Genomic DNA, 27,968 nt, shown 5'->3' on the forward strand with positions numbered 1-27,968 from the left:
GAACAAAAAACACAAAGCAGGGTTTCTTGTTGACAATTTTTTATTTTAGCCTTTTGATTAATACAGAAAAAATCTCTAAAATAATACGGTACAATGCGGTTCGTCTTAAAGCAATGTGGAAGTGAATTAATCTGTAGAGATGGAGATGTTTTTTCTCTCCTCAGCCTTTCCATCAGGCCTCGTTTAGGTATGTGCTTTTATTAACACAGTCCCGTTTCACCTCCACACATAATAAAGACTCTGTGTAATTCGACATTAATTTACAATCAAACGTCGCAATGGTATGAAATACATTTCCTATAATGCAGCGATCCTTAGCATTAGCATGTGTTACCATTAATGAGGTTATAGCTGTGAGTTTCTTACACTGATATTAGATTATAGCTAATAATGTACAGAAGTGTTCATGTTTATATACAGATACCTGTAAGTACGTGCATATGTATATACACAACATAAATAATATACAATAAGGAACAGAATGTACAGTAAAATTGAACTGTGCTCTGCAGCAATCACGGTTCAGTCAGAGCGGAGCATAAGACATGCGAACACGTGCGCCGAGCGCTAAAACCAGATATACAGTAAATCCACTTTTTTTATCTAAAGCATTAAAACGTGACTTTAAAGTTTAAACCAGGGAGGAAGTTAACAAGATTAATATTGTGGCCTAAACCTGAGACTAAACCCGTAATAATAAAAACAAAAACATGCATAAAAAAACTCCTTCTGGCCATCACGCTGTAGTGAAAACACACACTCACACAGGTAACGCAGGATGTCTCTGAAGCGTCACACGCACAGTTACTAGGATTCAGCCGTCAGAGGCTGGTGGCAGTGCTACACCAAATCATACACAAAAAACACAAAACTAAAGAAATAACTGCACATTTAACCTACAGGACAACAGGAAAACAATCCGTCAATTTATTTAACTTAGTATAAATTAGTCCTTTAATTTTTTATTGATTACAAAATATTGAAAATGCCTTCCTTTAATTATTTTTTTATTACTAATAATACGCCACTAAAATTGGTCCTTTTTTGTTATTGATGGTAATGGACAGAAGTAACAACATTGATTTATTTGTTTTTATTTATTAATGGTATGGAAATGAGACCTTTTAAATAGTTATTTTAGCAAGTCCTTTTTTATATTGATGGTCATACAGTATATTTTAAAAATAAGTCCTTACATAAATGTAATTCATGGTCATTGAATAACAAGGGGGATTATTTTCATTATGCCTAATTGCTAATACTTTAATACTTTGTACAGCAACTCAATCTTTTTTACGAACATTTACTGCAAATAAATCTTTCATATAAGTAAGATACACCTTAATATAAATTAGTCCTTCTTTTGTTTATTGATGATAATTTATTGTAAAATCGTTCTATCAATTATTGTACTTATTTTTGGTTTCAGTTCCAATTCCAAAAATAAGTTTGGATGTTTTTGAGAGAAGTTTAATGTAAATCAGTCCTTTAATTATCTTAATGCTTGCTACAGGACTTGTGAAAGAGGCTTTTTATAAAGTTCCAGTTTAAATGTAATATAAACAGTCAGCAAGGCTAAGTGTTTGTATATTCATATTCTATTAAGAAGAAAAAAAGAAGCCTATGTGCTATATGACTGATACAGATGTAAGCTCAGTATGAATTTACATTTATATTGTGTGTGCAGCAGTTTAGAGATAACGGCAGGATATGGAGAACATGCTTCTGAAGATCTACTGGCAGTGTTTCCAATAAAGTCCAACTTAAACCAAGCTGATCATTATCACATGCTCAGAACTGCAGTCAGGCTAGTTTTTGGCTGTTGATATGTGTTATATTGTCTTTACTGCTCAATTCAAATCAGATTTATGGCCCAGAAATGTACCATGAATAAGACACTTTAAAATGTTTAAAACAGTTAAAATCAGTTGAGCAGGGCTTACACTGTTTTTTTTAGGGTTTAAAACAATTATTATACAAACTGATGTGATCCCTGATAAACATTAAGTTTAACATATTAAAATTAATTTATTTAAATCTTGGTTTCTGGGTTTGTACACATGAGCATTTATCGAAAAACAAAATATATAATACAGTTTTCTTCAATCTGTAACTATATATCTTTTGTGTGTATATCATATCATATATATCTATAGTCATATGTCTATTAAAGACCTCCAGCATGTCGATCCATCCTTATGAATTTAAAAAACCACCACCACCAAAACGTCTTTTAAAGTACTGAACTTTTCCATGTGTCCTGAACATGTAAAAGTCATGGTTTATTATTGCAGCTAGATTTAAAGGTGCTCTGAATATTACAACAGATTTCATCCTTGAATAATTTTTATTTACACATTAATCTTGGTCATTTATTGGTCAGATTTGTACTAATTTAGTGAAGCACTAAGTAAGAAATGAACGAGTTAAATTTTGCTTTTTGGAGAAAAAAAACAAGATAAAAGTGAGATCTAACAATCCAATTAACATTTGTAGTGTGTGTATACAGTATATATACAAATATAGTGCATATAAATATATCTTTTAAATTCTGAGTGAAGAACAGAATTCAGTGTTGCTTCAGTCTGTTGGTGACATTACTCAATAAAAATGTAATTGTGTTATAAAGAACAGAAAGCCATTGATTAGAGGGAGGAATCTAATGTGAAATTCAAACAAATAAATATAAAGTTTGGTTACAAGCCTAAGCTTCAGTATGCTGATGTTTTACTGAGTGTTTGTTTATAACGAACATTCTTGTTGCTAAAACTATTGGGGATTTCTGAAAAAGAAACAAATTTATGAAATAAATAAAGCTTTTTAAATTTATCTACTTAAAATGACGAGTGATAAATTTGTTATTGGTTGCTAACAGAAGACTCTCAGGATTTGCATGAATCTAGATTTGTGGATAAAAATTGTTGTTTTCTCATGTGTAACTGTGGAGGAGTTTAAAGCTTTGTGTCTGCGAATGTGATTTAAACTGCCCAAGCCCTGAGAGAGCGAGAGCGAAAGAGAGAGAGAGAGAGAAACTGAGGCAGACAGACCGAGAAAAAGAAAGGTGGATAGGTTCTGAAACACAGCCTGCTGTAATACTCTCAGCATGTGCACTTCATTCTAAATAAAGCTGGCAGTCTTTGAACTCTGATCTGCGCTGTTTTTATCTCATAACTTTTTAAAATGCTTATTTTTTCCTTGACCACATTGATTGCAATCTTTTGTGCTTTTGTTTTAACACAGGTGTACTGTATATACAGTATTTACACGAGTAGCATTTACACACGCTGACTATGTATTGCGATATATTGCATGTTTCCTCGGCGAGCATCCCATCACTCTCACACATTCAGTAATACATCATTATACATCACATTAAAATGGCAGAATGTTCCGATGTACTTATGTCTACCTAAAAGCTAGTTTTGTGCTTATCAAGTCATCATACACAAAAAGTCCACAAACATACATGGGTAAAAATGCAACTTTGTGCTATATCATGTTCAAAGTTACATTCGGGCGTTTATGCACACGGTATTTTAATATCGCTAGATGCCTGATATTGAGAGAAAGCAGCGTCGTTTACTTTCAACTGATTACTATTAGATCAAACACGGAATGTTACTAGGCAGGGGCACCACTAGCAATTTTGGGCCCTATGAAAGAAAATGAGACTGGGCCCATTACCACACCCATTTCGCACCGAACATACAAGCCTCTAGGGGCCACAAAAGTGCATGTGCCCTTAGAATCGTCCTAACGTTCCCCTGTTAGTAGGAATACTTCAGTACTCTGTTTGTTTAATGATGAATTTAGAATTTATATATTCGGCTCAGGACAATGTAAAATCTGTGTGCATTGTTGGTTATTTCTTAAACTTTCCACGATTCTCTGTACTGTTAATAAATAAATCTAAACCCCAGTGAAAGTGAAGTTTCTGGGTACACTCAGGCCAAATCCAAGTTCTGTACACGTTACCATGGTACTGTTTTAACACAAAATACACAAATCTCAGTTTCTTTCTGAGAGCTGATCATGTGTAAAGCTTTACGATCCCCTGGAAACAGACAGGAACAGTTGTATTTAACATGTATCCTTTTTTTTTTTTTTTGTCTTATAAAGCTGCTCAGTCTCAGGTTAGTTATGGTTAAGTTATGGTTTCAACGTGTAAAAGAAGCTTTTTTTTTTAACAAAAAAAAAAGCATAATATTTTCTTATAAGCAAAACGCATTTTCTACAGTTAAATGAATAGAATTCAGTGTGATTGTAAAGGCTTGGACTGATGCTACACAGTCAGGCGAAAGTCCACAAGTGACAGATAAAGTAGAAAAAAGCTACAAATGAAGAAAAAAAACAATGATGTTAGTTTAAATAATATCCAGTTGCGGTTGTGAACGTACATGTGATTTAAAACTTTTTTTATATTTTATAGAAATAAATGAATAAATAAATACATAAATAAAAACTCAGGTTTGTCATTTTATCGCCTGGCTGTTTATAACACTGAGCGCTTATTTTATAATTAAACCCGATGTCATGGTCACAATCACGCGTTAAATCCCGTGGAAAACTGTTTTAACAAGAAACATGCAAGAACACTTTATATGACAAAACACTAAAGAAAATTATTTTCAAGGTTTTTGAACTTTTTAGACCATACACAGAATCTTGGGCAGGTGTAGCTGATGTAAATGCTCGCCATTTTTGTATCATGGCTCAGACTTGTACTAATTTACTAATATATAATCTAAAGGAATGGACACAGTAGATTTTGAGGTCGCCTAGTATAGCAGAGTGGAATGTTTCTGACGTAACATCGAATTCAGAGAAGAGCAGAAAGACATACAGGAAGCAGAGGCTTGTGCAGGTTGAAGTTATCTGAGTGGAAGACGTGTTTATCGCTTCTCTTTTCTCCTCAGAATGTAAAAGACACAGTGAAGTAAAGAGGACAGGACAGCAGATGGATAGACTTCTCATCCTCCTCCAGATCTGAAGAAGAACAGAATAAGAAGAAAGACAGGTGAGAGAAAAAGCAGAATGTAATGGGCTGTTAGAAATCCAGCTCACCGATCGCTCCCTTATTTCAGTCTTTATTTTCCACAAATAAATCCAGAAATTCATGAAAAATGTAATGAACACGTGCGGTTTTGTGCAATCACATAAGCTTAATGATATTAGTAGTGGACATTCAGGATATAAATGATCAGATGATCACTAATTTCATGACTCTCTCCTGACTTCTCTTAGGTTGTTTTCTCTTTTGGACAAGAAAAATAAAGCCTCCTGTTTCTCTGATGGATTTAAAGAGGTGTGGCTTGCATATGGATGTACTGTAGATAGCTTAATACTACATCTACTTTCAGCTTTTCCCGTTAGGGGTAGCCACAGAGAATCATTTGTTTCCACCTAACTCTATCCTCGGCATCCTCTACTCTCACACCAATTAACTTCATGTCCTTTCAACACATCCATATATATCCTCTTTGGCCTTCCTCTTGACCTCTTACCTGGCAGCTAAATCTAAAACATTCTTTTACCAATAACCTTCTCCCTCCTCTACATGTCCAAACCATCTCAATCTCTCCTCTCTGTCCTTGTCCCCAAAACAGCCAACCTAAGCTGTCCCTCTGATGTGCTCATTCTTAATCCTGTGCATCCTCTTCACTCCTAAAGAGAACCTTAACATCCTCATCTCTGCTACCTCCATCTCTGCCTCATGTCTTTTCCTAACTGCTACAGTCTCTAACCCATACAGCAGAGCTGCTCTCACTACTGTCTTGCACACCTTTCCTTTGATTTTTCTGTCACACAACACTCCTTACACTTTTCTCCACCCACTCCAACCTGCCTGTACTCACCTCTTCACCTCTTTTCCACACTCCCAACACACTGTACGGTTGACCTCAAATTCTTCTTGAGCTCAGCCCCCTGTAACTTCACTGTTTGACTTCCCTAACCTCTCATTTAAATGCAGGTGTTCTGTCTTAGTACGACTGACTTTCATTCCTCTTCTTTCCAGAGCAGACCTCTACCTTTCCAGGTGTTCCTCCAGCTGCTCCCTACTCTCACTACAGATCACAATATCATCACTTACATCATTGTCCACTGCGATTCCTGTCTGATTTCTTCTGTAAACCTGTCCATCAACATAGCAAACAAGAAGGGACTCAAAGCCAATCCTTGATGTAGCCCCACCTCCACCTTGAGCTCCTCTGTCTGACCTACAGCACATCTCACTGCTGTCATACTCCTCTCATACATATCCTGAACTACTCTGATGTACTTGTCAACCACACCTGACATCCTCATACAGTACCATAGCTCCTCTCTCGGCACCCTGTCATACTTTTTCTCTAAATCCACAAAGACGCAGTGCAACTCCTTCTGACAATCTCTGTACTTCTCCATTAAAATTCTCAGAGCAGACATTGCATCATTAGTGATCTTTCTGGGCATGAAGCCCTACTGCTGCTCACAAATATCCACTTCCTTTCTTAGCCTAGCTTCCAATAGCTTCATTGCATGGCTCATCAACTTTAAACCTCTCTAGTTGCTACAACTCTGCACATCACCCTTGTTCTCCATTCCTAAGGTATCTTCTCACTTTCTAAAACCCTGTTGAACAATCTAGATAGAAACTCCTCTGTTCTCTCTCTCATGGACACTTCCACAACTCCACAGGTATGTCATCTGGACCAACAGCCTTTCCACTCTTGAGTCACCTCAGAGCCTTCCTCACCTAATCCTTTTTAATCCTTGCTATTTCCTGCTCTAAAATCTTCACCTCTTCCTCCCATCTTTCCCTCTCATTTTCCTCATTTATCAGCTACTCAAAATATTCCTTACATCTTCTCTGCACACCCTCCTTACCTATTAGAATCTATCCACCTCTATCTTTAATCACCCTTATCTGTTGCACATTCTTCCCATCTCTCTCTCTTTGTCTCGCTAATCTGTACAAGTCCTTCCTACTTTCCCTTGTGTCTAACCTGGCATACAACTCATCGTATGCTTTCTGTTTTGCCTTTGCCATGTCCCTCTTCACTCTGCGCTGTGATTCCTTGTATATATAAATAGCCTACTTACTGTATTAATGTTCTACAAACATGCCATTAAAATAAAAATAAAAAAAAGCAAGATAAATTTGTTTAAAAAAAACTTTCATGAAAATAAAAACAATATAATTGTATTTCAAATGATTTTCTATTAGAATAGACTAGTCATTAAGTGTAAATGTGTTACATATAAGGGCATGTATGTGTTACATATAAATGACATCTAACAGTCGGTAAAACACGTTAGGAATGGAGAATAATTCACTCTTAGCAGGATTATGGAATATTTGACACATCATCTGGTCTGTATAAATTAATTAATAAAGTCATTGACACACAAGAGAAGCCTGAACCTCAGTCACATCACTCCAGATTACAATCTCAATCTGGTAATCTCACTGAGAAGTGTGTAGGATCATGCCCATGCAGTTTTGATTTTTGTTTCTACCAAATACATTTGATCCTAAATATGAAAAAAAATTAGCAGCTAACGTTGAAGTTGCACATATTTTTATATTAGGACAAATATAATTTTAATCAAATAAAGTTCATCTTATGTCACTGCAAGTGAAATAAAATACAATAAAATTAAAAGTAAAATAAAACAAACAAAAAAAAGAATTAATGAATGGTCACAACATGTCCTGTTCAGCAGAGTCATACCTTCCTCTCCGGATATTTCTAGATCAGGGGAAAATAGAGGGAGGGACGGAGGGAGAGAGAGAGAGAGAGAGAGAGAGAGAGAGAGAGAGAGAGAGAGAGAGAGAGAGAGAGAGAGAGGATCAGAATGTAGCTCAAGTGAAAATGAAGAAACTGGTAAAATTGCACCATTTAGAATCATTGTTAATTTATCTCTGTGAGTTTGAGGCCCCTCACTGTATAATTAAACAACAACTGTGCTCACAATGCAATTATAACTGAATATCAGCATGGTTATTTTGTGCTTTCATATAACAGTTCTATAAACAGGAAACACACATCTTAATATATCTTTATATGTAAGTAAGTGACATTTCAGACACAATATGGACACAGGTTCTGATTATTTTTTTCTGCTATTGGAAGATCATTTAGAAGAAGGCACAAATACCATATAGCTCAATGTGTTCAAGGTGCTTCTGGTAAAATTGACATTTCATATTTTAAGTCAAAATGTTATATTCCTCAAAACCATGATGTGTGTGAACACAGACGTTTCACAGTGAAACATCTAGAAATTTCAGAACATAAAATCAACCAAACAGACTGGACGAGAACTAACTGTTGCCTCAGTGTATGAATTCTGTAATGTGGCTAATCAGAAGGTGATCATTATTTACTTGTGGAGATTCTACTTTAGATGGAACGTAATCATTGTGTGAAGGTTCTACTGAACTGTGTGTGGAAAATGGCCACAGTGTGAAGGATCTACTGAACTGTGTGTGTGGAACATGGCCCAAGTGTGAAGGATCTACTGAGCTGTGTGTGTGTGGAACATGGCCGAAGTGTGAAAGATCTACTGAACTGTTTGTTGAACATGGACAAGCTGTGACGGTTCTACTGAACCGTTTGTGGGACAAGGTCACAGCGTAGAGGTTCTACAGAATGGTGTGTTGAATGCGGGAACAGTGTGAAGGTTCTACTGAACTGCTTCAATTTTAAGCTATATAATGAGATATCTTACTTAAAGCCCCAGCCTGTTCCTCCCAGCACTATAGCTGCCAGTAGTATGGCTCCTGCTAAAGAACCGATGATTATGTTTGTGCCACTTGGACCTGCAGACACACACACAAAAGAAGTGAAGTGAGAGTAAATATGTGTTTGTGTGTGTGGTAGTAAAAGTGAATACCTTTGTATTTCTCAGGTCCTTCTGGAAGCTGTGGATCAGGAAGCGGGTCATACACACTGCAGTCCTTCCCTGTGTAATCGACATCACAGATACACTTCACCTCATTACTGCAGGTCTGAGAGAGGGATAGAAGCCACACATCAGCATTATAGCCAGATGTAATCACAACACATTTATATTGCTTATAATTTGGTATTCTGGACAGGACTGTTAAGATCATGGTGTCAAACAGAACATTATATACACACTTTTCCTGATATTTGTTGGTTGGGGTGGGGGTGGGCAGTATAGACAGACACATTATACTGAAACACGGTATGTTTATGAAAATATACAACTAAGTATATACAACAAATATACAAGTAATGAACCCTTTTTGGGGAACAAAATGTTTAATCCTTTAAAACCCCAGTTCTCTCAACTTCAAGCTACACATTTTATGAGACATTTTGCTTCACTTCACTTAACAAAGAAAGAGAGAGGTGACATGTTGCAGTAGCATTGTCTAAAAGCAGAGGGTGCTGTGTGTAGGAAAACAGCTGAGCATCTGCCAAAACGACTCTGGGAAAGTTAACTATGTGTGCGTGTGTTGTAAGAGAGAGACTCACCCCATGATCTGAACAGATGTGTGCAGTGGAGGAACCGGGACATACAGACAGGTTAAAGGTCATCACCGGTACACAGCGCCGCTCCAAACACATCATGTTAGGACCGCATGGAGTTCCGTCCTCTACATAACCCAGATCTGAGCCATCCTCCAGCACAGCATGTCCTCCACTACACACACAGTCATACACACAAAGTGTAAAGGTCACCAGCCAAGAGATTTTATGTCCTTAAGTGGACATGTATCTTCAGGTCTTTTCTACTGTTTCTGTTAACACACACACAAGAATGCACACACACACACACTTACTGGCAGTCCAAGTATTTGTTCTGATGGTAGATGGTGAGGCTGATGACTTCTCCATCCAAATCACCATAACGAGGTTTCATTGTCATATTAGAGCACAAAAGAATCCCACACAGTACATCACTGTGGAGAGAGAAGTGAGAAAATGACATGTACATAAACAGAGAAAGAGAAAAACAGAGCAGGACAGATACAGAGAGATGGGTGAAGACTACAAAAACATGCTCAACACCACAACATGCACTGTGGGTGTGTGTACTGTATGTGTGTGTATAGGGACATAGGTGCTCACGGTTTGCTGCACTGAATCCATCCCAGTCCATTGGAATCTCTTCCACAGTTTCCTTTCTCTGTCCCCTCAGTGTTCAGTCTCTCATAACACACCCGGTCTGCTGAGTCTAACACACACACACACCACAGGAACATTATGTACAGAAATGGACAATCGTCATACAGTGTCATTTTTCCTCAGTAACAGTACAGAGGAGTGTAGTGTTAACCTAGAGAACACTAGGGGGTGCTAATCACATACTGGAAAAGATTTGCATGTGAAACAGTTTATGCCGGAGTTGAGTTCAGATATCACTACTCTTGCTATATTGTGTTTTACAAAAGAGCTGTTGTATTCTGCATTGTGATTGGTCAAAATCACTCAAGCCCACACTTGACATTAACTCTGTACTCACTGTGTCCCCACAGCGTCTGACACTGTCCATCTCTGGTTTTACATCGACCACCATAACAGCGACCCTGAAAGAGGTGCAATGTGGTATGTCACAGGGGATGTGCTGAGTGTGTACAGCAGAGTGTAGAGGAGCAGGTGAGTACATTTACCTGTCCTGCATCACACATGTAGCCGTCCAGTTTATGTACGTTAGGAGGACACTGAGGACCAACATCAAAAGCAGAACATTAGTGGTATACATGCAACAAACTGGAATATTAAAGCAGTGAAAACCTACTGGAGAAAAAAAAACAAAAAATAAACTTAACAGTCAGGATAACAAATGAATAAATGAGGAACATGAAGATAAAAAACAAAGAAGCGAAAATCTTCACCTGACTGGAATCACCGGGACATGTTTCTGGAATATCGCAATTATTTACTGCGTCTCGACACACCACACCTCTTTGCTCATACTGAACCGCTCACATGTGCACACATAGGGGAGAGAGGGAGAGAGAGAGAGAGAGAGAGAGAGAGAGAGAGAGAGAGAGAGAGAGAGAGAGAGAGAGAGAGAGACAAAAAAGTAAAGCTGGATTAGCAAATATCTACATATTAAAGAGTATAAGTGACTGTGTGTGTGTGTGTGTGTGCGCGCTGCGAGTTTAAGGGGTGTCCTTACCCGACACCTGTTACAACACAGTCCATTACTGCACATTGCATCATGGGTAAGGGTGCACTTCTTACAGCATGCTCCTCCTGCTCGAGAGCACTCCTGACACACACACACACACACACACACACACACACACACACACACACACACACACACACACACACACACACACACACACACACACACACACAGAAATGGTCAAAACAGATTTCTGTCTCAACAACAACTCAGCAAAGTTTATTAATTATGCACTTTCATTAATTTAAAGACTCAGTGTCTCGTCTTTATTTTGCCAACTCACCACTTGTGAGCCGCAGTCACACTCTTCTCCTTGCTCCACATATCCATTTCCACATTCAGGAGGATCCAGTAACTACAGAGCACAGAGAAAACTGCCTGTTTAACCCTCAGCTGCATTGTATTTAAGCCCAAAATATTATAATGTACTATACATGTATACTGAATGATCAAATCCAAAATACACACGAAAAAGTCTACTTTGGATTAGTGAACTGGATAAACTTTTATTACATGATACATACACTAGCCTTTAGTCAGGAACCAAAGAAGCAAGCAAAAGGAGACAAACATTGCTTGGTTAATGGACTACATTGGGGGAAATTTGGGACGTGATGCGATGCATCATACATACACCATAGTGGAAGTAAATTGAGAAATATAATATGGCTTTTACTGAAATAAAAAATGTGATGATCGAATTAGGTCAGTGATGCCTTCAAGGCTGGGTTTTCCAGAGCTATTCTTAATCATAACATATGCACTTCTTCATAGTGTATAATGGTATAAAATAATTACATCCTATAAAATGTGTACCAAAGAGCGAGCATCACCAAATGGCGGACCGCGGTCCGGATCCGGACCAAGTGACGGGTCTGCCCGGACCCGTTAAAATTCTAATATTATCATATTAAGCATCTCCTTATTATGATCTAATATTAAGATTATTTTGATATTAATAAAAAGATAAATCTTTCGTTCATGCGCAGTTAATCTAGTTATTATGACAGGAGCTTCATCAAAAGCCAAGCCAAAAACAGATCGTTTCTGTTCCATACTCCAGAGCAGAAGGTGGCAGTAATGCACCTAATTACGCTGGCAGGACAATTAAGATTCAGACTGCTGGCAGGACAGTTACATGCCCATTTTTCTCACTAGGAACGGGAGATGGAAAAGGAGTAAGGAGAGGTGGAAAGGAGAGAGGAAAAAGGGAGCTGCTCAAAGCTCTTCACTTTTCTTTTATTCAGTAAATTCTGTCCTGTTCTATTTTACTTGAATGTTCTTTTGCCTAAGGTTCCTGTGTTATTAATGTAGTTAATGTTTAAAAAGGGGGCAGCTCAAAAGTCTTTTGTTTAATTATTTTTCTTAAAGATTAAAAACACTTATTTTATTCAAAAGATTCTGAATGTTTTACATTACTTGAAATATAGGCCCTAGGTTCAGGCTGCTCAAAGCTTTGTTTGCACTTTTTATTTATTTTATTCAGAAGAAATTCAGTGTCTGTTGTCTGTTACTTGACATGTAGTAAAGACAACTACAGTATTGTTTTCCATTCAAGTGCCATACAAGTTCAGACTTTGAAAACACTTGAAATTTAACAATAAATTATATAGAAATGTATGTGTTTTATTGATTTTATTAACATGAGAGTACACTATTTTAAGTGACAATATAAGATTCGGACCTTTGCTGGGAAGAAATTTTAGTAACTGGACCACTTTAAATTTTAATTGAATACCCCTGATATAGAGGAAAGAGCAGCCTCCAGGAAACACGTCTTTACAGAAAAACACAAAGGTCTAGTGTGCCTGGTGTGAAGTTTGATATGATTTGATGTGTGTGAACTGGCCTTAGTGGGTTTGTTGAACAGACAGCTGCCTCCTCCATCCTGCAGGAATCGTACATACTCCTCCACACTGCAGCGGGAGAACTTCCTGGGCAGGTAGTACCTGACAGACACACACACACCCCCATACAAGCATATATTTCCGAAGCATATACACAAACACACACAGAATAACAAACACAGTCATTGAAAGGACTGACTTACCCAGTGTCCTCCATGATACAGCCAAGCCAAGGGTCTGGACACCTGCAGTCTCCTGTTACACACCCACACAGTTTTACAGGTGAGTGAGGCGTGCGTGTCTATTGTACTTTACACGTGAGTGAGACAAGTGTCTCACCTGCAGTGGCACGCTCTTTATTCCACATCATGCCCAGATTCTGTCCTAAACTCTGACACAGCGTGATGGCCATGGGTCCCACGTTTCCATACTGTACACAGTATAGTCAGGATAAATAGTTACATTTTATTAACCTGAGCACATCTCTACTAATTGGTTTGATTTGGCTGCATCAAAGCGTTCCTATCTATACTTTCTATATAATTAACATGCGATCTTCAATATCCAAGATTTTTTTTTTACAGCAGTACTTTTTTAAATAAAAGTGCACAATACACTTCTTTTAAATTCATTACTGAGAAAAAATCATGCGATTAAAATTTTTAATTGTTTCCCAGCACTATTCATTCTAGATGTAATTCTGAGCTTACTTTTTCCATCTAAAAATCTTTCATGCACTTTGCTGCTCTGTGTTCATTGTGCTGACAGTGAGTGCAGCAAGTGCTTTATTCATCTCTCACAACTCTTAATCGGCAAACACCACTCAAACAGATCAGCTTCCAAACATCTCTAATCAACCCAAGAATCACTGCTTTAATGTAATGCACTGTCATATCATCATGCATATCATGCATTGCATTCTGGGACTGATTCTTAACACAGTCACAGAGTTGTGATCATTTGTAGGTTTGACACTGAACCCTGGTGGACTAGCAGACGTTACTCCAGAATTCCCTCACTGCTTATGTGTATACAGTATATTTCACATGTACAGAACAGGAGTCTACAATATTAAGAAGAAATTAGTGAGTTAGTGATGTGGGTCATACCTCATTGACTCCGCCTCCACGTGTAGGAGAACAGATGCCCCCAATGTATGCTGTACCACTTCGACTGCTTTGAAATGTGCGACCCCTACAGGCAGAGACACATGTAATTTCTATAATCTAATTAGTCAGAAAGTGTTTATTAAGTCTCTATCTTGTCCTATAGCATATTTATAAAAAATAAATAAAGCAACACAAACAATACTTTTTTTCTAAAGGACTGAAGGTGAATTACATGTAACATTTCTATTCTGGAATTGCGTGTGTGTGTGTGTGTTTGTGTGTGTGTGTGTAAAACACACGAGAACAGGTGTGCAGCATCACTCTTCTCTTTGATGTTCTCCCTCCTGTATTTCATAAAGTCACGCAAGGTCATCAGAGGGTCATCGCCCACAGAAACCATGTTCTGGGATGACCATGTCTCCATGGCGACAAGCACGAGCCTTGTGTTAAGCTGTTCTTTATAAATCTGGAAAAACAAAATTCCATCACTTTCATAACAGTATACAGCCTGACTGTCTGAGAGCAGTACAGTGTGTTCTGATATGCTGAGAGCACTATGGCTGTTTGGCTCAGAGCAGAACTGTGTGCTCTAACTGGCTGAGAACAGAACAGTGTTCTGATTGACTGAGAGCAGAACAGTGTTCTGATTGGTTGTGAGCAGTATAATCTGTAACAGAGCAGTGTATATTAACTGGGTCAGTAGCTGGTGTATATACTCACTGCATCGGCCATGTTTACGATGGCTTTCGCAAAATTGCGTGTTTGCGCAGTCGACCTGCGCATCTGCACAAACTAGGGAAAGAGATAATGTATAAGTATTCTAATGTTTAACACACACACACACACACTCTCTCTCTCTCTCTCTCTCACCAGGTCATAGTCATTCACCACGAGCAGCTCGATGTATTTCGTCTCGGTCTGAACAGTACGCGGTGGCCTCCGGATCTAAAACACACACAAGATATAAGCTTCCTAATGGGCTTTAGTTGGTAGCCAAAACTTCAATCTGATTAAGTAAAGTTAAAAGTTGCATCATGATTTGTGAACATTATAATACTGATTGTGATACAGTGGAACAGACTTGAACTTGATCTTTTCTAGGTCAGGACTCTCTGCCTTCAACAGAGTGAACTAATAAAATACTAAAACCATAAAATGCATAATGTGCTTATCAAAAAAATCAATCATTACTTCAATACTTAATCATTCTTAAATTTTACTAAACTAGCTGACAATGTTGTTCACAGCTTTGATTATTAGTAAGCCAACGCATGTTTCTGACGATCAGTAGAATACACACATTTAGAAAGTGCCACACATTAACATTAGCTTGTCTTTTCTTGATAAGTATCTGTGTATGTCCATCATACTGAATTCAGGTGTGTTAAACTAAACTTGCTCAGGCATTTTTATGTAACAAACCACTGTACGCTGTGATAAACCCTTTAAAAACCATTAACCCAGCTGTTGGATGGGAGCAAGAGGGGTAACATAAAATATGCAACAGACTGCATTCTCCTCTGTGCTTGTGATTTATCATTTGAAGATTTCTATTTTTACTGAGCGGAAGGACAGAATTTCTGAGAGATCATTGGATCGTCTTACATATCCTGACCTCTCTGCTCATACTCCACGAGTATTTTTTTTCTAATAAATAAATAAATACACCCAAGAGAATTATTTTTTTTTTTTTACAAATACCCTGTGTAACAATAATCGATTCAGGAAGTTATCACTTTCCTCAGTTTGACACTTTAAGACAAACTTTAAACAGTTTGATTTCTTTTAAAAAGATGACGTTAAAAGCAGCAAAGATTCTCCCTAGAACTGGAGAGAGAGAGAAAATTTATCTTGAAGTTTATTCTGCAGGATTTTACAGACTGATAAGTAAAGACGGACAGTTGAAATCATTATGTGAAAGTTTCTGTACTTGGCACCCTGAATACTACACCATCAACTCAACCTTAAACCTATGAGAAAACCCTTTCTATTCATACACACACAGTTTCCGTACACACAGACACACAAACCTGGCGTTTGACCCGTCTCAGGCCGTGTGTGAAAGTGGGACCGTCACTCTCAGCAGGATCAGCTGTGACATCATCCACGGCTGAGTCCAAGTCACTGGTAGTATTGCATTCTGGGATTGAGGAGATGGACACAGCCAGATGGAAAGATGGAGAGAGAAAGCAAAAAAACAGTCATCACTTTCAGGCGATCGATAGGGAAACAGATTACTGCACACTGATACAGAAGGGGGAGGGGGAGGGGTAGAATCATAGAGACAAAGAGTGAGTGAGACTGTAAGTAAGTGTGTCTATATGTGTGTGCGTGTGTGTTTAATGACCTTATCCCGCTGTTCCACTTCACAATACTCAACATGAATTCTAGTGAGTGTCTCTGTCTCTGTGTGTGTGTTGTGTGTGTGTGTGTGTGTGTGTGTGTGTGTGTGTGTGTGTGTACTTTACCAGGGCAGTGTGGTGCAATGAGCTGAAGGTCAGGCAGTCTGTACACAATGTGAGCATTTTGTCCCTGTAAAAAGCACACACACAGTTAAATGATTTAACATTACTGATACACAAATACACAAGCACACAAATACTAACTCACATACACCAATACAAACACACATACACACTGACAGAAATGGCACTAACACATGACACCAGTTATATACATTGAACTGAAAAACACAAACACACCTACATCCTCTTCAATAAACTACAGTATATGGCCCCAAACTTCTGGAAGCCTGTCCACTAGATGTTGGGCTGTGGCTCAAGGGATTTGTGTTCATTCAGCTACATGAGCATTAGTGAGATTAAACAGTGGTGTTGTGATGTCAAGTAGGCTCAAGTTCCAGTTCATCCACAAGGCGTTCATTGGGGTTGATCAGGGCTGTGTGCAGGACACTCGAGCAATTCCACTTCAAATTTAAACTCCACACATTATGTTTTCATGGAGCTGCTTTGCACACAGGGGCATTGTCATGCTGGAACAGCAAATGGGCCTTTTAGTTGCAGTGAATTCTATACATTCTATTCTACTCTGTGCTTCAGAAATTGTAGTAACAGGAAAACATTCACATGGGTGTGACGGTCAGGAGTGCAGAAAATTTTGGCCAAGTGTAAACAGTCAGTCATCAGTAAACAGTCAGTCATCCATCCCTTTTATATTTCATCCCCACCATCAATTCATCACTTAATCTATCAATCAATCTACATTTCCATCCATCCCTCCATCCATCATCTATCCACCTATCTTCCCATCTCTGACTCGATGGAGGTGTAGGAGGTCAGGTGTAAGGTAAAGTTCTCCTCAGCACATACGAGCAGTTCTGAAGTACTGCTCTACATTGTGATGTATTATTCATCATTCATCCAATCACAGAGAGGGGGGGGGGTCGCAACATGACAGTGGTATTAAATACTTCATGAAAATGGACCATTTACTGCTGCAGAAAGGGGGAAAGGAGAATGATGGGTAAAAGAGAGGGAGATGAGGATGAGAGAGAGAGAGAGAGAGAGAGAAAGAGAGAGAGAAATAATGTGATGTTAAATACTTTATGAAAATGGACTAGTAAGTGCTATGCAAGGAGGAAATGATGGGTGATGGTAAAAAGAAAGGAAGAGAGAGAGAGAGAGAGAGAGAGAGAGAGAGGGAGAGAGAGAGAGAAGGGGGGGTGTAATTGATTCACTGATCATAGTGGACTGAGCAGGGTTTGTATTACAGTGTGCAGAAATGCTCAGCTCTCTCTTCTCAAGTACAGACATGACGACTTTGCACTGCTGATAATCTAATATCTCTCTCTCCCAACCGCTCTCTATCCGTCGTTTACTCTTGGCACCATGGGATTGTATATCAGCTGATTTCATTTTTATTTCCACACCGCAATGATAGAGACAGATAGAGTATCGCTCTGAATCCATCATAGGTGGACAGAGAGAGACAGAGGTCATAATGATGAAGCGGGATTAATGTTTCAGTAGACAGACAGATGATCACACACACACACACACACACACACACACACACACACACACACTGACCTGCTCATCGACGTGTGGTACGGGTTCAATCTCATAGGAAAAGTTGCCATCTGAGAACATTCCCCTGTGCGCACACAGACACACACACACACACACACACACACACGTGCGCTAGTTGTGAGACAATGCCCTTGTTAAGTAGTTTCTTCACACAATAAAAAATGAAACCACTCAAACCTTCCAGTGGAGTATGTTTTTAATAATAAAAAAGAGAAAGTTAAAAATCCTCTACAGAAATAAATTTCTATGATTCTTTGACGAGGTTGCATTCACATTTCATTTCACAAGAGAGATTAGAGAACATATACATGAACTATAAGATTAAACTGTGTTGACTTACTGCGAAACATCGTTTTGCAAATAGTAAAATTACACCAAACAGGGCTGTAGAAGTGGATTTGAGTGAATTTTACCCCCACGCACAGTGAGCAGGAGGTCAAAGAGGCAAAAGTTTCTCCAAAGTTCAGGTTTGGAGAAAAAAGCAGCATGTTTGGATCATCAGATCTCTAAAACTACAATCAGATGCCAACTCCAGGTCAACAAACTCTTGTCCTGAAGAAACTCTCTTATTTTATTGAAGCACAAACATACCTTGTAGTTCACTAGACACTACTGGAACCATGCATGGAGAGAAGATAAAAATAGAGCTATCTGGCAACAATCCCTAGAAGTGAAAGTGTAGAAAATTCTAACAAGCATACTCATGAGAAATGGTGTTACGGTTTCCAATTTTTCCACGTTTTTTGCCATCACTGCCTACCATTTAAAACACACAAGCTGCAGTTAAAAAAAATAGAAGAAAAAAATAACAAAAATTATAACAAAAAACTACAGGAACGAAATGACAAAATTCCAGAGTGATTGTTTTATTTTTGAGAACAAGATCTCTCATACAGTATCTCTCTATCTCTATTGTCAGTATTTATCACGTTGTCATTATAAGATGAGAGGGAAGGTAGCGCTCTGAGCCAAAAATAAAAATCTAACAAGTGCATCAGTGTGCAGCTATATTACTGTTGTGTAATTTAGCTGAATTCCAGAAAGAAAGGCTTGTGAAATTACATTTTTGGGGAACCAGAGCCATAAACGTCGGGGATAACAGCTACTAGTGTAAGGTGTCTGATCCAAACTGCCACTCATAAACCATGACTAGATGATGGTGTTCCTATTTTTACAGACACATCGTCACTCACTGTGATTTTTGCCATTAATCTGACTAAAAAGCTAATGCTAATGCATCTAGCAATACAACAGTTGTGTACTGGTGCAGGTGTGAATGAAAATAAAATACTAAAACATGGAGGAATAGTGATTGAGGTCACCAGCATCACCTGTGTGTTTAAATCTTTTTGCTCACCAGAGGCCATGGCAGGTGGAGAGAGCAACCCAGGAGCCTTCTGCTCCTCTTACTGTGCCGTGATAATAACAGTGCTCTCCTCCCTGTAACATACACACACACACACACACCATTATTTGTATTTATAGATTACACCAAAGCCGGTAATATATTGGCCAAGGTTCATCACTTGATAATGTATAAATAATGTTTTGAAAGTGAGACTAAATAAGAATCAAGAGATGGAAACTGTATCCAATATCGGTACTTGCTAATCGATAAGCAAAAATGTAAATGAAAAATGTGAAATATCCTGTTGCACATGTAATGCTTCACCTGTAGGCAATGAGCTAAACTAAAAATATCTGTATAGTTCCCTGTGAAAGCAGGAGCATGGTCAAGATAGATAAATAGAGAGAGATCGAGAGAGAGCCCATAAATGTGAGTGCCACTGTAGAACCTGGTATTATGAAGGTGTGGAGAAAGATATTCTCTCTCACTCTCGCTCTTTCGCTCTCTCTTGTTATGGGAGTCACTAAAAGCTAAAAGTACAAAGACACATACGTAAACTGGCGGTAATAAGACACAGATGAGAGCTGTCACACATTATCTGCCGGTTCAACCCTCTTTGTCTTTTTCTGCCTGTATGTATTCAAAAGCAAAAAGTAAAGAAAAAATCTTCATTTGATTTTGAAAAACTAACTCCAACTGGGGCATCACAATTAGCCAGATCTTTGGAAACTCTAACTTGCTGAATTCCCAGTCAGTAACCATGCCCCTACACTCATGCATCTCGTTCAACCACTAAGGTCACCAGCATTTTGAATTCTCACCTACTCTCTCATTGTCAAGGCTGTTTTTTTGGTCGTGACAAAACATAAGTCTTAGTCTCCACATGCTACAGGAACAGTTCAAATCCCTTTCCAAGGCCATAGAGATTTAGGAGAGAACACAGGCACAGCTCTCTACTCTCTAGGCCATCTTAGGGGAAACTCTGGCATCAGAGTTAACGTCACTTTAATTGGAAAGGTACTGCAAAGGGCAAACAACATCTGAAAGAGTCATGGAAAAAAGCTCATTAGGAAGTGAGACAGCAGCAATACCTAAGGGAACTTTGAGAATACTGTCAGCATCCTGGATACCTTCTCAGGGAATGCCAGGGCTCCAAAACCCATAATGGAACTGATACTTATCTGTTGGACCTGATCTGCCAAGAAAATTCTTGACATTCATTCCTGATCAGTTCAGGAGCATCTGGAAATCTCATCAACCTCTGCCTCATTAAAATACTGAGCATCCCCACCACACCAGTATCCTAGGCTATGCAGAGTCGGGTGTTGGTGTTACAAGCACAATGGTCGATTACTCCCCAATTTCATCCTACTGGAAGCCTCCATTTTAAGACTGCAGGACTAATAAAATGATAAAAGATAAATCTATAAAATAATACACTCCAAACTCTCCTCCTATTGCGTTGCTCAGGTAACCATGGCAACCGACTATGTTCGCTCCCTCATTAATATTCATCATTGTGAGTTTAATATACATAATACACAACTACAGTGAGACGTGGTAGGTCAAACACCAGATGGAGATGAACACAAAGAAACACAGATGGGGTGTTGAATGGCCTTAAAGTGGACACCTACACAAACTCACACATGCACACAGAGGCACACATACATGCGTGCACACAAAAAACTATGTGTGTGACAACATGCAGCATCATGTTGCTCTCTGTTCTTAACATTCCTCTTCACTCCCTCCAGTTCTCTGTTTGCATCTGTACATCTGTCTATGCTCTATATGCCGTTGTATAGTGTATCAGTGTAAATGGATAGGAAACTGCCTGTTGCCCGTCGTCATGGCAACACCACTCTGATTGGCTGTTCGGATGTGCAAGGTTGTCGAGTTGTTTTCCCAGAGTGCTTTGCTACACTGGCATGAGGGATTTTAGTGTAGATTCTGTGTGTTCCTGTTAAAGACTGTGTGTGTGTGTGTGCGTGCGTGTGTGAGTGTGTGTGTGAGAGAGTGTAAGAGAGAGAGAGAAAAAGAGAGAGAGAAATCGGATACATAGAGAGCAGTGTGAGTTCAGATTCTGAAAGGCAGTATAGAATTTAACTCTCACTTTTCTTTCACATTACTGAGCTCTCTTCTCTTCTTTGTGTGTCACTATGTCAGTCTGTCTTCCTACCTGTCTCTCTCTCTCTTTATACTATCTATCTCAGTGTCTTTCACTTGACTGTTTCTGTCTCAATTTGTCTCTCTTTCTATCTCTCATTTTCTCTCACCCTGTACCCCTAGCCTGTCCTTTCCTTTATCTTATTTCAACATTTTTACTAAACAGCAGCAGTGTGTAGGAGTGTGTGTGTGTCTGTCCATCTGGTGTTTGACCTACCATGTCTCACTGTATCTGTGCGTTAAACTCATCATGGTGAATATTAATGAAGGAGAGATCATTACCATGGTTACTCAAGATGTCCGTCACTGAATTATTACACATTACATAATAAAGTGAGACGAGATGAGACGAGACAAACACGAGTGAAGCAAAAACAGCAATGGCTGAATATCAGATGTCTTCAGAGTACACACTACAATATTTCTGGCTATGTGCATGGGTATGTGTGCATGTGTGTGTGTGTGTGCGCGCACGTGTGTTGGCACGTGTGTGTGTGTGTGTTTGTAAAACAACCATTTAGCAGTTAAAAACACACATGAACCCTAGCTCTATGTTCCCAATAACTTTGCAATTCATCTCAGTGCATTAGAGGTAATAAACCCCCTCACACATGCACACACAAACAAACATGCACGAACACACACGCAAGCTTGCACACGCACAAGCACACACACAGAATAACCACCATGTTTTCAGCAATAAATTTACTCCTTGATTTATTGTTTTTTTTTACCTTACTTTGTAAACCCCAGAAACACCGCATACACAGTTTTTTCATACCTGATTATGATATGGTGTTCTGTCTTCGTCAAAATGTCTCTCCACGTAATCTGAAGACAAGAGATCACTATGCACACACACGCACACACACACACACACACAAAAAAAATGATCTTAACCAGAATACATTTACATACTTTATAACATTTCAGTTTCTTACTATGTGTGAAGTTGCTATAGAAGACTAAACTCTGAACATTTCCTTTGCTAGCTAGCTCACTAGCCAAAATCTTGAGATGAAGAGACTTAACTCTATGTGCTACAGAACACTACAGAATCCACAGGATGGTTACCGTGGTAACCAGGAGTTTAAGAATCAGGGCTTCGAGACTTGGCCCTGACCGATAGAGACGCTTGGTCTGAAGCAGTGTAAGCTGAGCCACACCCAGTACAGACAAAGCAGGAACCCTGAGACCCTGCTGAGGTACCACGTTTAACTGCTAATGGAGATGTTCTACACACTACAGAGTGGGCATGTGCTGATCATCACTTAGTATCCTCTAATCTCTCTGAGCTCCTGACATTTTTACAACTCACTGATCACAAGCTTCAGGACCTAATGGGGCTTTCACATCTATACACCTCTTAGTGCAGTGCAGAATCTGAGTTACTGAGCAGAAATATGGTAACAGAAAACAAACCGAGAAGAACAAAGATCGAGGAGCACACAGAGCTGGCTTTCAATAAATGATTCAAGAGCTATAAAGATAGGCAGATTAAACAGTTTAAAACATTTTTGTATGCATATATTTTACATTTTTCTGTGTGTTCGATTCACTTCCTGCAGTGAGTCAATTCATTGTTGGATCACATTCTCATTTTGGACCCAGAGTGAGGGATCTCCACTGACTATACTGAGGTGGAGAACACACCAGGGTACTGCTTAAACATACCCTAAATGACACTCTGGTAAAGTTTCTTTTAGCTAGCATTGGAACAGTGTGACAATTATCATTTTGCAGGGTGAAATTTCCACAGCACAACCTCCTTAAAAGTCATCTTTTAAAAGTTTAAGCATAATTGACTGTTTGCAGCATCAGTCACACATTTTCTCCTGTGAACATAGGTGTGTCTTTGCTGTGTTCAATAATGTAGCAGAGTGCATAGTGAGGCCAGCTGAAGATCATCAGAGTTTCTTTTCCCTCCATCATGGACATTTACACCACACACTGTATACAAACCAACAGCATTGTGGATGACCTCACCCATCCCTCACACACACTCTCCTGACCCTTCTGTCATCTGGAAAGATACAGAAGCATCCAACCCCCACAATCAGACTGTATAACAGTTTCTTCCCTCTAGCCTTCAGACTCCTTAATACTCAGTTTGACACCAAACAGACTGTACATCTGTCTTGAATCTGTCCTCTATTTTATTGCATTGTCTGTTTGTACCATCATGTGTCCTGCACTGTCTTTCTGTCTTTTGTCTTGCACTGTTTGCACACATGCACTTTATATATATATATATATATATGTTTCCTTTTACGTTTTAGCTCCTTATGTAGCAACAGGGTCATTGAGGAATGTTGTTTCAATTCATTGCGTACTGTAATAGCTATATACTGTATGGTTTAAAATGACAATAAAAGCCGCTTGATTTGAGAGACTTAACATTTTAAATCATGCCACAAACAAGCAGTAACAGCTGAGTTTATTTATTTAAATCACAGTGTGGGGAAAAAGAAAAAACGTGTGTGTGTAAGTACTTACTGGTTGAGCTCGAGGTCCAAAATAAATGAGGTCCTAAACGCCTTCAACAGGAACGATAGCTGGGCAAGGTGAACCGGCTAAGACACACACAGACACACATATCTAGTTACACACATGTACACCCCTATAAGTATATACTTCTACACATATACACACACATACTCTGTGTGTCTGTGTGTTTGCACATGAGTGTGTTTTTCAGCTGATCATAGAACAGCAGTTCAGTGTCAAGGTGATGCATCTAGTGTACAGAACTACACACACTCTGATAGGAGAAGCCAGTGAAGGGCACAGTATCGATGGCATCACTTCAATCTCTGCCGGTAACATCAGCTCACTCACTCACTCACACACACACAAGTGGAGGTAGAGATGGATCTCTGAAGGTAACATCAGCTCTCTCTCTCTCTCTCACACACACACACACACACAAGTGAAGGTAGAGATGATGTTAGAGATGGAGGATGGAGTGGTGTTAGATATGGAGGTGGGCGTTCCTGAAGTCCATTGGTGCAGAGTGTAGTGTACAGAGCAAAGGAGCAGGTTGTAGGGAAAAAAGGATGGAAAGAGAAAGAGAAACAAAATTTAAGTAAGGGGTAAAGAAAAGAATAAAGGAAAGGGAGAACAAAGAAAGAGGAGGAATGGGAAGGGAGAATGGAAATAAGTCTTAGTGACAATCATGTCTGAGAAATACAATTAGAAATACAATTAGATAAAAAAAAGAGGAATAAAAAATGATGAAGGGTGAAACAGAAAGTGAAATGTGAAAGAAGAAAGGGGGTAAAACAAGACCAGAGGAGACAGGAAAATAGTTTGTAAAGAAAATAAAATGACTGAAGAAAACAAGGCATAAGTCAGTAATGAGAAAGAAGGGCAAAAGGGACAGAGGAAAGAGGAAGGAAGTAATAAAAGACTGGTGCTTTATCCCACCCCGACTCCAACTCTCTCATTATACTTTAAACATTAATGAGGAAATCTGTCAGTGTGCCAGGAGCTAATGGACCTGCAGAGTTAAAGACACACACACAAGACATAATGGCAAGATGCTGACATAAGTACCGGATAGGAGAATTTTTATTATTTTTATTATTATTGTTATTGGGGTGTGACCTAAATGTCCACAGGCTGAGCTAACACAATCTGGAGTCATTTTATTTGCAAATGAAAGGAGGCAACTGACTAGACTGGATAGATACTATCAATTAAGCAATCAGAGTCAATCACTGAGAGATATTACACCTGTTATTTATTTCTGATTCGTAACTCTATCTCTAGTATTCATTTATACCCATTTAGGTCGTATGTATGCAGGTGTGTGTGTTATATGAGATAATGTTAATATTCTTGACGTATTGATTCTGGACAGCTCTTAACAGACTTTCACCAGAGTCCATTAAAAAGCAGAATATTTATTAAATAGTCAATGATATCATACAAGCACAGCAACAAATTTTAAAAAGCAAAAAGGTATTTTCCAATTCTATAATGAAGGTTAAAATGCATTTACTTCTCATTACAGCTATTTATTCTACTGCTAATTATTAATAGAATTTCTGACGCTGTTTGTGTGTGTGTGTGTGTGTGTGTGTGTGTGTGTGTGTGTGTGTGTGTGTGTGTGTGTGTTTATTTAAAGGCTCCTATACATTAAATTATAGACCAACGCTTCTGAAAACAAAGCCCACACCAGAGCTATAGGAAAATGCGCCAGAACACAGATCCATACACAAGAACAGTTAACACCTATATTTTATTACTGTTGTATTGTTATGCTGATGTAAACAAAATATACGCAGTCAAATTTGTTTGCCATTCATTAACATTAATTGCTACACAGTCTTACATTTGTTAAGCAAAACAGAATCCAAGGAGAAAAAACTGGGCCAAACTTTAAACAGACGTATATACTAAAACATACAATATACACTTATACTATATTATTTTTATTATTACTGATATAGACAGCACCAACTGTTGTTATCAGAGAACATCGGGATAAACTTAATATCAGAACATGTAAAATGCTAAAGACTGAAATTGGACTTGGAACTTTTGGAAGTGCTAATCATTAATGAAGTTATGATTAATGTGTTATGATGTTTCACTATTATATACTTTGATTACAATTATCATCTTCATCCTGTATTTAAGTATTATGTTTCCAATGTAAGTGACTACTGTGTGAAAGTAGTTTAACTCTGAAGAGCTTCATTTAGGTTATAAAAAAGGAAGAAAGAAAAGAAGAAAAAAGAAATAAACAGTATTTTAAAGCTTAGCAGTATTCCTCAAGGTTTTATTATAGGTGAGAAAGTGTCTCAAGTCATCACTGAAAAATTATCACTACTATTATTATTACTATTATAAAGACCTGCGAGAGACAGGGATTGATGACGCAAGTGTTCATCCGCACTAACGGAACGCCTAACTGACCGTTATTTCTTTCACAACGCATTCCAACAGACTAATGAGTCTATACTCAAAGCTAAAGCTGAAATATGACAGTAAACGTTAATATTCGAGTGTATAATTCAATTACGCGTTATTTATACGACTGGTTTCCTGTTTGATGAAGCGAAAGTGTTATTTTAATCTTTTCAGTTCATTTACGGCGTTTAACGGACACCTTTATCACGAGTAACTTAGCATTTCGGCTAAAGATCGCAGTAACGCGGGCGTGAATGTGGACATTAAACCGGTTTCTTTACAGCGCGCGTGCACAGCTATGCTGTTACGGACGTCGTATCGAAGATATAATGTTTAAATATGATTATTTTAGATAACGAAATAATGACCAAATGTCACTCACGTGAAGCGCGTCAGCGTCGTCGCTCTTCACTCTGGTATCCAGGCGACCGTGCGCGATCTCGCCGCCGTCGGCATCCGCGCGCTGCTGGAGTCGCTGCGGCCGCGTGATATCTTCTTCACGATGCGCGCGCCCGTCGCTGTCGCCGTTACCGTTACCTCTTCCTCCTCCTCCTCCTCCTCTCTCTCGCCATTGCCGCGATGCGGTGCTCCAGCCTGCGGCGTTTAAACGCACAGTGACTCGGTCAGTGGTCAAGGCACGAGACCGTCTCTCCATAACGGATCCTTATTTATCACACCATCTTTCCGTTTAAACCTTAAAATCTCAGCAATATGAATATTAACTTTTATTAGTAAAAAGAAAACGGGAGACTGAAATAAATAGGATTAAATAAGTCCTCCCTCCTCCTTTCACCCTAGTTCGCTTGGTTCTTACCTGTAACGGAGACCGCAGCCCACAGGAGGAGGCACCGCGCCGCCCGCATGGCGTTCACATACTGCGCGCGGGCATCAAACCGAGGGCAAATCCGGTAGAAAGGGGGGAAAGAAAAAAAGAAATGATACTCAGCACTGATATGTGCAGCGACGCTTTATTAAGCCATCCTATTTAATGCGCGAACGAGAGGAGGGGGGGGAAATCCCGCACCGGATTCACACACGGTACCGAATTCACGCACGCGCGCGCGCTGGCTCTGCAGTAAAAAAAAAAAAAAAAAAAAAAAAAAAAATACCGCACTCACTCACGTGCGCTAATCACTAATCACAAACCTGCTCCGGGAGCGTAGCACTGCCCTACACACAGACTGCAACCTGATTGGTGCACATCATCCAGGGGGCGTGGTTCCTCAATGCGGCGGTAGTTTTTTATTTATTTATTTATTTTTCTCTCAAGTAGTTCTGCTCAAGTCCGCCGAATGCGATGAATATCGTTATATAAAAAACATTCCCCTGTAAAGGGAAAATTTATATAAAAACTTTTCGAATAGTTGCAAATTTCACC

At 38.9% G+C, this 27,968-nt stretch overlaps 1 protein-coding gene across 3 annotated transcripts; it reads right to left on the reverse strand.

Moving 5' to 3' along the window:
- Positions 1-22: 22 nt before the first annotated feature.
- adam11 (ADAM metallopeptidase domain 11) lies at positions 23-27,665 on the reverse strand. 3 transcript variants are annotated; one of them, XM_027177641.2, is made up of 27 exons: positions 27,405-27,665; positions 26,973-27,184; positions 24,170-24,246; positions 22,455-22,521; positions 19,514-19,596; positions 18,157-18,220; positions 16,576-16,639; positions 16,138-16,247; positions 14,978-15,052; positions 14,828-14,899; positions 14,407-14,573; positions 14,108-14,192; positions 13,338-13,428; positions 13,202-13,253; positions 13,001-13,100; positions 11,435-11,506; positions 11,140-11,232; positions 10,853-10,933; positions 10,628-10,678; positions 10,480-10,543; positions 10,086-10,191; positions 9,797-9,916; positions 9,489-9,657; positions 8,881-8,995; positions 8,716-8,806; positions 7,716-7,733; positions 23-4,986 (listed from the first exon to the last, which is right to left on the reverse strand). In XM_027177641.2, exons 1-27 carry the CDS (start codon positions 27,451-27,453, stop codon positions 4,971-4,973), a joined length of 2,364 nt encoding a protein of 787 aa, XP_027033442.2. In that variant the 5' UTR covers positions 27,454-27,665; the 3' UTR covers positions 23-4,970. The 3 variants fall into 3 exon arrangements, with proteins under 3 accessions (XP_027033442.2, XP_027033441.2, XP_027033445.1); XM_027177640.2 differs by lacking the exon at positions 23-4,986 and having other exon boundaries at positions 5,072-7,733; XM_027177644.2 differs by lacking the exons at positions 23-4,986; positions 22,455-22,521; positions 24,170-24,246; positions 26,973-27,184; positions 27,405-27,665 and having other exon boundaries at positions 5,072-7,733; positions 19,488-19,596.
- Between the last annotated feature and the right edge of the window lie 303 nt (positions 27,666-27,968).

This window comes from Tachysurus fulvidraco, chromosome 8, assembly GCF_022655615.1.
Source record: "Tachysurus fulvidraco isolate hzauxx_2018 chromosome 8, HZAU_PFXX_2.0, whole genome shotgun sequence".
Taxonomy (NCBI): domain Eukaryota; kingdom Metazoa; phylum Chordata; class Actinopteri; order Siluriformes; family Bagridae; genus Tachysurus; species Tachysurus fulvidraco.